At 36.3% G+C, this 11,129-nt stretch overlaps 1 protein-coding gene across 3 annotated transcripts in view; it reads right to left on the bottom strand.

Moving 5' to 3' along the window:
* Positions 1-8,696: 8,696 nt before the first annotated feature.
* The window catches only part of LOC136039477 (serine/threonine-protein kinase greatwall-like), a 128,482-nt gene continuing 126,049 nt past the window's right edge, over positions 8,697-11,129 (bottom strand). For all 3 annotated transcript variants that reach the window (XM_065723254.1, XM_065723257.1, XM_065723256.1), the window contains exon 15: positions 8,697-8,857. In XM_065723254.1, the coding sequence (XP_065579326.1) occupies positions 8,811-8,857 (47 nt within the window). In that variant the 3' untranslated portion in view covers positions 8,697-8,810. The remainder of the gene's footprint in view (positions 8,858-11,129) is intronic.

Here is an 11,129-nt window from a genome sequence, read left to right as displayed (position 1 = left end):
GTTGCCTCCTCACCTGTGCTTCCAAACTTAAGTCTCTAGCCGGCAATCCTTGAATTCGTCGCAATCCAAGTTTCTACCATCAGTCACGACCCGGTAGGGCAACGGGGAGGAAGCTACGGGGTTCTGCTCCGCCTCAAGGTTTGTCGCTTGACCTAAATCTCTTGACTTGTCTAGTTCTTCACCGTACCGCATTATTAGGTATTTTGGATATTTACATCTACCAAGCTGATTATACCAGCTTGATTATACCAGCTTGTCATTTTGGTCTCTGGGGGGTATTATCGGTGATCTGAAAAGATTCTTTCTGGCAACCGACTTGTAAAAATTTCAGGTAGCTGAAAATATTCTAGGGGACTGTTAGAAAACAGGAAAATAAATCGAAAAATGGTTCCAATCATCTTACAGGTTATTGTCTTCTGCTCACGATAGTACCGATTTTGTTCTAAAAGCAATATCCTTTATCGAGTACACTTGTGAAAAAGACCTAGACATTTTCTAAGATTTCTAAGCAATTAGAGGAAATAGAGCAAAATCCTTTCAAACATTTTGTAGCATCTTCAAGAAGCTATGGCCTGATATTAAAAGTGGCATCTTCCGCCAATGAATACTTGAGTACTTTTTAAATATAAATTTTCAATTTAACAATCTACACCTACTTTTTGGTAGTCATCGTGCCTTGGTCACCTACAACAGACTCTACATTACCTTTTTTGCACAGCAGGAAATGCAAACGTGGTTATCTTTAGTAAAACATTCAAATTAAATATGAGGTTCTGGTAAACAGTAATTAATATGATAAATATACAAACTGATATTGAAGATTTCGAAAACGAAGACATCCGCGTAGCTGTGCCAAGTCATGGTTTTTGATCCACTTTAATTAAATATGCAGTACGTGACGCTACTTAACCTGTTTCTCAATTTTAATTTTATCATTGCTTTTAGTTTGAATCACTCATACTTTACCTCAGGAAAAATTAGCGGCTTCTAAGGAAAAATATTACGTGACGATCATTTCCTCAGATGAAGACCAGTTTCAATCCGTGAGGTTGTTAGCATTGATGATATGATCAACTAAGCATGGACAGATGATTGAGCTGTCCGCCTTTTTTCTTATAGATTCTCCACCGAAGAAGGGTCCTTCGACTCTTGCTCAGCGGTCAACTGTCGATTCTTATGCTCACGTTCCCAAGCCTACCTGGATTTGTGAATGTGACTGAACTAATCAAACGGGTGTTTATCAGGCACGTAAACACTTTTTTTTTCAGACGAATCCAGTCATAAAAACAAATTATTAGACAATTTGAATAAGTGGTCATCAGAAATAGACGAAAACTCCAGGTTTCTGGGGGGATTACCCCCAGGCCTACCCCCTTCGGGCCTCCGTGATACTGATGATATGAATTATGTTTTCTTGGACAAAGCTATCGACAAAATAACTAGCCAAATAGCATACATAGATGCCAGGCATCGTTTCTCAATCAGATTGTAAACTGCTGCACGGTATTGTCAATGTGGGGGTGCCTTCCTCCCAACATTTTTGTCCCCACCCCCATATTTTGAAAATACGCTTTTTCGTATTTCCATTGGAAAATAGATCCTTTAGGGTTTTCGTCAAAAATTGAGAATAAAAAAATTACCCTCCTCCCTGGATTGTGAAAATATATTGCCCCCCGTAATTTATGTGAATTGATGCCACTGTTGCTCCAACTGTATTGATTTCCCTGTGCCTAAACAAAAGATAATGGGAAACTGAGATGAGTCAGATCTTTGCCAATTTCGCATGGAAAAATTGGAATAAGAAACAGCATAACAACCTTTACTGGAGACAGGGAGTTCAAATTCAGGAAAATGTAGGGACTGGAAAAATGTGCTTCTTAAAATCTAGGGGGAAGACGGATGGGTCCATCTTCCCCTTTAGAAAATGCGCCAGGCAAATAAGTGGGAAGTATGGAAGACAGGAACCCTCTAGTCTTCCATTTTATTTGTTGTAAACAGGATTTGATTCATCTGATAGAGAAGCTTTAATGAAGGTCCTTTCCTTGCATAGTACACCAGACAATTATATTAAAGTGATAAGTGCTATTTACGGGACTAAACAGGAAGTAAAGTTAGTGTTTCGGTGTCAAATCAGGAGTCGCGCAGGGTTGCGTTCTATTCCCGTTCATGTAAACTACTTTGACACACTTTGTCCCACCAAAAACAACAGAGGGTATAAGAGAACTTGGTTTTAAATTATTTCTATTATTTCCTTAGAAACCTGACCTATAGCCGATCAGTCATCCCTCCACTCCTATGCAATGATCTATCGGCCCTCCTCCACAATAGCTGATGCCAAGCTATTCATTACTGTGCATAATTTTATCAAACATCAAGTGAATCAAATTGGTTACAGGGAACGTTTAAAGTAGTGTCTTCATTAACCGTTTATTTTATATGAACTACATGATTATTTAGAAACTAATGTACAATATTTTACTATTACACCATCTAGCTGCATCTTCCACATCCTCGGCAATTTTACCCATGGCCTCGCTTCACACCTCCTTAGTTCATATTTTAATGCTTTCTCCACTTTCTTTACATTCCTTTGTTTTCATTTGATCTATCATTCAAATAATTCTGGTACAAACCCTTTCTCCTCTCAATTAAACATAAACCTTTTTCACTATTATTCCTAGCTGCAGTCTTAACTTTCTTCCCTAAGACACCATCAGCAACTTTACATTTTTTTTTTATTATTCCAATCATCTTATACATGCCAAATTTTAAACTCTCAAGTTTAGCATTCAACTGTTCCTGGACAGTTTCTCTCAAATGCTCATCCTGGAATCTACCAACATCATATTTTCTTGGGAGGTAATTATCCTTCCAAAATTTCAGCTTTAAATTAACCCTGGACACTACTAGATGGTGATCTGTGCTTTTAACATCAATAACAGCACTCTTGCCACTTTTATATACCCTAGTATCTTGCATTGATCCTGCCAGTCTTCGGTTTACCGTAACATAATCAATAAGATTTGCTGTCTTACCATCACGAGAATACCATGTCAACATATGGGTCATTTTATGACCAAACATCGTAAAGAATTTAACAACAATTTAGGTATCAAAAGGATCAAAAAAGGATTGATCCTATCGGATACATATTTCCACCACCTTGTGTACATTTTGGAGTGTCACGCAGTTCTACCACGCTTTTTAGAGTCCCCGCAACAACTTGCGTTAAAAAACTTTCAGTTAAAAAAATTAGTTTTTTTTATTTAATTTCTGAACATTTTAGAATTAATGCATGATTGATTTTGGCTCTCCGCACATAAATTATTCAAATGAAATTTGTTATATTAATTCTTTTTTTTGGCTAAATGGCTTTCCCTTTGTTTTGATCAGACGATTTTGAGAAATAAGGGATGGGGAATGAGGCCTAGTTGCTCTCCAATTTTTCGGTTACTTAAAAAGGCAACTAGAACTTTTAATTTTTAACAAACGTTTTTTATTAGTAAAAAATATACGTAACTTAAGAATTAACTTACGTAACAAACTTTTATATTATTATATTTTTAATTATATGTATGAGGGGGTTTGTCCCCTCGTTAATACCTCGCTCTTCATACTAAATCATAAGTTTTGTCCCAATTCTTTAAGAATGACCCCCGAATCAGAAAGGCCGTAGAATAAATAGTTGAAAATACTAAAAATACTTTAGCATAAAGAGCGAAGTATTTATCTCCTCCTAAATACCTCGCTCTTTATGCTAAAGTATTTTAGCATATGCGTATAAATCTCTGTTTGTTTTAAGTTTTAATGCTACTCTTTACTTTCAATTGAAGAAAACTTTTTCATGTTTATATTTTCATTGTTTTTTTTTAATAGTAATGCAAGAAAATCCTGCGCCCTTTTCATTGAATTTCTCTTCCCCCATGAAATATTCCTCCAAAGAAAGATCCTCCCACATAGCCCCCTCCCCTCAACCCCACACCCAAACCAAAAAAAAACTGAAAACGTCGGTACACTTCCGAATAACCATTACTGCATGTAAACATTGGTCAAAGTTTGTAACTTGCAGCCCCTCCTCCAGGGACTGTGGGGTAGTAAGTCATCCCCAAAGACATAGTTATTATAGTTTTCAACTATGCGGAACAAAATGGCTATCTCAAAATTTTGATCCGTTGACGTTGGGAAAAAATGAGCGTGGGAGGGGGCCTAGGTGCCCTCCAATTGTTTTGGTCACTGAAAGGGCAGAAGAACTTTTCATTTCCGTTAGAATGAGCCCTCTTGCAACACCCTAAGACCACTTGGTCGATACGATTACCCCTGGGAAAAAAACAAAACAAAAAACAAACAAATAAACACGCACCCGTGATCTGTCTTCTGGCAAAAAATTCGAACTTCCGCATTTTTGTAGATTGGACCTTGAAAATGTTTCTACAGGGTTCTCTGATACGCTGAATTCGATGGTGTAATTTTCGTTAATATCCTATGTCCTTTAGGGGGTGTTTCCTCCTATTTTCCAAAATAAGGCAAATTTTCTCAGGCTCGTAACTTTTGATGACAAAGACTAAATTTGATGAAACTTATATATTTAAAATCAGCATAAAAATCCGATTCTTTTGATGTATCTTTTAGTATCGAAATTCCGTTTTTTAGAGTCTGGTTTACTATTGAGCCGGGTCGCTCCTTACTACAGTTCGTTACCAGGAACTGTTTGACAAATTATATTGCAGCGCAACAAAATGTCAATTTCTGCCAGGGTGCTGCAGAAAAAAAAATTTGAACCAAAAAGGGTATAGATGCTATTGAGTGAAACTTCTGAAATAGCAAATTATCTTAGGAGCATCAAAGGTATACAAATAACGTCCCGATTCCGGAGGCCAAAGTCCCACAAGGTGGCTCGTTCATCCCTAAGGATGTGATCAGTCACTAAAAAATCAAACGTTATTATACACGATTATTTTTAAGCTTCATTTAACTAAGCTGGTTCATTTGGACTTCATTAGTTCATGCACAGTAATGTATAGTTGTGCACTAACTATTAGTGGGGAAGGGGGAGTAGTTGTTCCTTCTGATGGCATGAATAGGGAGCGTACTTTTAAAATCAAAAATGCATTTTTAGCCCCTTAAAGGTCATTATTTCCTAATTTTAAGCGAGATTATTGCTAAAGATAATACAAAGATTTACTGAGCATGTCTCACATGAAGACTAAAGTATTCTTTATAATAGATAATCACTTTTCGGACACTATTATCTTCATTATTTTCAAGGAAGTAGTTGAGCTGAGTGAATAAAATTTGAGAGATTTCCCGGAATTGGTATTTGAACTGATTTCTGAAAGTTTCATTTTTTTAAAATAATAATAACTACCTTCTTTAGAATTTCCCTAAAATTTAAGTAATAACTCCTTTCTTTAAAATAACGTATAACATGTGCCCGAACTAATATCCTAAAATCTTTCGAGAAATGATGGGGAAAGTTCTACAAAAAAAATTCTTGAAAACTTTCTTCCAACCACTTGATATTAGTGAGACAGAATACTATATTACAAAATGTATATTCTATTGGTATGTCACTGTGATTATCTATTACTAGTAACTCTATTCTCCCAGACAGTAAAACTTAAAAAGAAAAGCTGACTAAGAAACCTGCCTAAAATTTTTGAACAACATATCCACTAAATTTGTATAAATATTCTTGTCCTTCGAGATCTGCTAATAGCGAACTCACCAAGGTTGGTTTATCCCACGTTTTAATTTTTTCTACTGTACTGTCTAACAAATATCGTTGTTAAAGAACTATTATTTCCATTCTTTTCCAATAAAATTAGCAGCTTGAATTTAGGGAATTTGGCCTCTGGGGGTGAAAGCAGCATCCAATTTTAAATCTCTATCAAACAGTTCGTGGTAACGGACTGTAGTAAGGAGCGACCCGGCTCAATAATAAACGAAACTCTAAAAACAGAATTTCGATGCTAAAAGATATATCAAAAGAATCGGATTTTTATGCTGATTTTAAATATATAAAAGTTTCATTGAATTTAGTCTTTGTCATCAAAAGTTACGAGCCTGAGAAAATTTGCCTTATTTTGGAAAATAGGGCGTAACACCCCCTAAAAGTCATAGGATCTTAACAAAAATCACACCATCGCATTCAGCGCATCAGAGAACCCTATAGAAAAAATTTCAAGGTCCAATCTACAAAAATGTGGAATTTCGTATTTTTTGCCATAAGACAAATCACGGGTGCGTGTTTATTTGTTTGTTTTTTTTTTGTTTTTTTTTTCCAGGGGTCATCGTATCGACCAAGTGGTCCTAGAGTGTTGCAAGAGGGCTCATTCTAACGGAAATGAAAAGTTCTAGTGCCCTTTTTAAGTGACCAAAAAAATGGAGGGCACCTAGGCCCCCTCCCACGCTCATTTTTTCCCAAAGTCAATGGATCAAAATTTTGAGATAGCCATTTTGTTCCGCATAGTCAAAAACCATAATAACTATGTCTTTGGGGATGAATTACCCCCCCCCCCCCCACAGTCCCTGGGGGAGGGGCTGCAAGTTACAAACTTTGACCAATGTTTACATACAATAATGGTTACTGGGAAGTGTACCGACGTTATCAGGGGGAATTTTTGGTTTGGATGTGGGGTTCAGGGGAGATGTTTGGTTTGGATGGGAGGGTTCAGGGGAGATTTTTGGTTTGGATGTGGGCTATATGGGAGGATCTTTCCTTGAAGGAATATTTCATCGGGGAAGAGAAATTCAATGAAAAGGGCGCAGGATTTTCTAGCATTACTATTAAAAAAAAAATGAAAATATAAACATGAAAAAGTTTTTTCAATTGAAGGTAAGGAGAAGCCTTAAAACGAACAGAGATTATTACGCATATGAGGGGCCATAAAAATACTTTAGCATAAAGAGCGAGGTATTTAGGAGGAGATAAATACTTCGCTCTTTATGCTAAAAAAATTTTAAGTAATTTCAACTATTTATTCTACGGCCTTTCTGATTAAGGGGTCATTCTTAAAGAATTGGGACAAAACAAGATTTAGTGTGAAGAGCGAGGTATTAACGAGGGGACCTACCCCCTCATATATATAATCAAAAATATAATAATATAAAAGTTTGTTACGTAAGTTAATTCTTAAGTTACGTATATTTTTTACTAATAAAAACGTCCGTTAAAAATTAAAAGATCTAGTTGCCTTTTTAGGTAACCGAAAAATTGGAGGGCAACTAGGCCTCCTTCCCCACCCCTTATTTCTACAAATCGTCTGATCAAAACTAAGAGAAAGCCATTTAGCCAAAAAAATAATTAATATGCAAATTCATTTTAATAATTTATGTACGGAGAGCCAAAATCAGACATGCATTAATTCAAAAACTTTCAGAAATTAAATAAAAAAAACAAACAAGTTTTTTGAAATGAAAGTAAGGAGCGACATTAAAACTTTAGATCAATAAAAAACTTTAGCGTAAAGAGCGGGATGTAGAGGAGGAAAAGCCCCTTTCATATACGGAGTAATTTCTGTTCGTTTTAAGTTTTAATGTCGCTCCTTACTTTCATTTCAAAAAACTTGTTTTTTTTATTTAATTGTAACAAAGGACCAACTAACACAACTATCTGATATCTAGTCTTTAAACAACAACTAAATAGCCTGTCTGAAATTTGCCGAAATCACAACCAATTCATTTTTAAAAAAGTTTCGGCTATAGGAATCTAATAATGAGTGTATCATTTTACTATCTTTTCTAAGAGTCATATTCCTAAAATCTTTTGTTTTTTAGATTATCACCTATCCAAATCTCCAGCTTGAATTCAGGGTGTCACTCCTCCTGGGGCGACAACAATTTCTGTCTCTTTCCTAAAACAATCACTCAAAATATGTGAAGCATGACCAGTCAAGGAGCTCAAGTACCATTGTGGAGGAAATGAAAAAGCGCAAATTGTTCTTGTCACTCTCCTGTATCCTTGCCAGTATATTCAAGTGAGTCGCAATAATGACGTCCTTAGCATAGGCATGTCATCTAATTTGTATAATTTCTTCAATTAGAAATTTTAACAGAAAAAAAAAATTCATTATGATTAATTGTATATTAGACTAGTAAAATTAAAATCATTATTACAAATATGCTGATATTGAAAAAATCCCCGGAGGTTCGAGAATTATTATGGTTTTAGTTTATGTTAGAATAGAAGAAACAAAATTCACTCAGAATTACTATTTTGTTAAGTTGGCTTTCAAACCAAATTTGAAAGCTGCTTTCCTCTGACCGAGAAAATTGTGTTTAAAAATACATAAAAACCTCTAGTGTAGGCACTCAGGGGCGAATAAAGGGGTGTAAAGAGGGCCCCAGTTACCACCAGAAATGGAAAGTTCATTACCCCAAAAAGCCAAATCAAGTCCTGTTTTTTAAGTCGAAAGTGGTTGGAGTTCAACCAGCCCTTGTCCTAGGACCATTTATGATATCTGGTCCTTTTGTTATCCATTAGGACATCCAATCGACGTTTTGGGTATCTATTTTGTACTTTCTCTGTGGCTGCTCAATTTCGCGCATGGGGGAATATTCCGGAGGGGGGTACCGGCCCCAACTTCGTCAGTATTTCACCGTCACGCAGTTTCACACTGGGTCAGATCTGTAGTAACATTGGTATAACTTCAAATTTTTCTGGACAAGAGTAAATTTGTCTTCTTGGGAAACAAGCATTATACAAAATACAATTTATTCGCTCAAAATTTTATTCATTTGATATAAAAAAAACAGAATCATACAGTGAAATAAGAAAGAAATAAATAATTAAAAGTAATACAAGTCAAAATTCACGGTGTCAAGGAAGATACGTCTAAATTTTGAAGAACGTTTCTCGCTGAAATTAAGAAAGAAAATCAAACATTAAATAAGGCTTTCAGGTAGGTTATACCAAATACTATAAAAAGCTAACAAAAGTTATGACGAGTTTTATTTCCCAGTGCAAACAAAACAGGTAGTGTTGCCACAAAAACATGCACCCATGGTAACTGACTTGAAAAAGAATGTAGTGTTGGCAGAAAAAATACTTGAACAAAAAGTAATTTGATCATTATTAGTCGTTCAGCAACTTGTTCCACGTGTACCTATTGCACATCAAGAAATATAATCTACGTCAAATTGTATAGAACAATTTTCCCCGGTAATTTTCTATCCTTTCATTCACTACAATTTTTGGAGTAAACTTTGTCATAAGTAGGGTACGTAAATCCGCCAATGAAGGTGGGAACAGAGGTTCTAGGCATATACCCCCCCCAGAAAATACCATCCGCGGAATATACATACTCGTTGAAGGAAAACTATTCTCAAAAATTTACTCCTTACTGAAAATTCCCCCCAGACAATCCCGCCCCGCAGAAAACTCCCCCGCGAGTTTTCTAAATGTCCCTATGTTTCCCAATAACGAAAACTATCTGTAAGCAACGGACAAATTACAAAACTTGAAAAGACACTTGAACTTCTACAATAGGCAACACTTCTACTATCCCAGCTCTCATTGAGCCATCAAATAATTACATAATTAGTTCTAAGGGAGAGACGAGAAGAGGAGTGGAGGTAGAAATTGATATATAATCCCCAGGGCCGTAACCAGGATTTTTCTTGGGGAGGAGGAGGGGGTACAAAAGAAACTTCAACAGCACATCAAAATGCAAAATTGATATCTACTCCCGTATGATTTTCGAGAATTCTTCTGGTCTACCCTGTTATTATGAAAGTAAAGGGTAACATTAAACCCAAAAATGAACAGGATTTATTTTGTATAGGCGGGGACTGCCCCTTTCCCATCCAAAGCTCCACCTCATACATGTAGAAACTTCAGATGGTAGTCATTAGATCAGAAATTTCGACTTCAAGTCCTTTTCTTGTAAGGCGAAAGTCATTGGAGACCAACCACCCACGGGGAGGGGGGATTTTCCAGGGAGGTATTTTACGAGGGACGTTTTTCCTCGTGGGTTATTTTCCAGGAAGGGGGGGGGGGTAAGCGCTGACCACCGAGAACAGAGAATCAAACTTATTGGAAAATGAACGCGGTTGTTCAAAAGGCACCAAGTGAAATTTCTCCATGGTTGCGGCGTCGGGAAACAGTGTAAGCGATTTTAAAGACTTAAGGTTTAAGTTCCTTTTGAAACTTAGAATTGGGGGATAATCCTACATCTTCCACTGACTGAAAATATCAGCGTTTTTTCTTCCGCTTGATTTTTTTCTCATCATATTTCTGAATCCATTAGTTTCGAATTCCTGCGTCCCCCGCGCTAGAATTATGATTACTTCAAAAATTTCTAAAATGCAGTTCAATAGATGGACAAGACTAAACCTCAGCTATCGAGTGATAGTAAAATAGTAGTTTTACTTCAAAACATTAAAGCCAAAGGATTGCAGAAAAAATAACATCTTACACAGGAAACGTGAAGACTAACAATGAGGCGTAACAAAATTTATTTCACGATAGATAAAAATTTTGAGATGGCAATTTTTTTCAGCATAGTTGAAAGGCTAGATACCTATGCCTTTGGGGATATCATGAGCCCCCACAGCCCCGGAAGAAAGGTCTTTAAATTACAAATTTGCCCATTGTTTACGTGCAGTATTTGTTATTTGAAAGAATGCATAGCCTATATTTTTCGGATGTGGGGGAATTTTCTGCTGGAGGGATTGTCCACGGGGATAGTTTTCCATGAGGAGGAAAGTATCCAGGGGGCGAATTTTTTCAGGAGAATTTTTACTCTGGGGAACTTTGCCACAATTCCTATACGAAATTCGTTTTATGTCTTGCTTTCTCTTAGCCGATTCAATTTTACGCGTGGAGATGTTAAGGGTACTTGTTCGGGGTATATTTTCACCAGGATTGTCAAGAGAATATATCTGTGGGGAGGAGGGAATTTCCTGTGGATGCGTAGCAAGACTTGCTAGAATTATTTAAAGAACGATTAGAAATTAAACAAAAACAAGTTTTTTCCACTGAAAGTAAGGAGCAACGTTAAAACTTAAAACGAACAAAAATTATTATATATATGAGGAGAGTTGCTCTTTCTCAACACCTCGCTCTTTACGGTAAAGCTTGAATTCTTTCCCAATTCTTTAAGAAAGACTCTTGAAACACTATGTCCATT

The sequence above is a fragment of the Artemia franciscana genome, chromosome 19, assembly GCF_032884065.1.
Source record: "Artemia franciscana chromosome 19, ASM3288406v1, whole genome shotgun sequence".
Lineage (NCBI taxonomy): Eukaryota > Metazoa > Arthropoda > Branchiopoda > Anostraca > Artemiidae > Artemia > Artemia franciscana.
The sequence above is the reverse complement of the archived record's forward strand: the minus strand, read 5'-3'. Positions and strand labels throughout refer to the sequence as shown.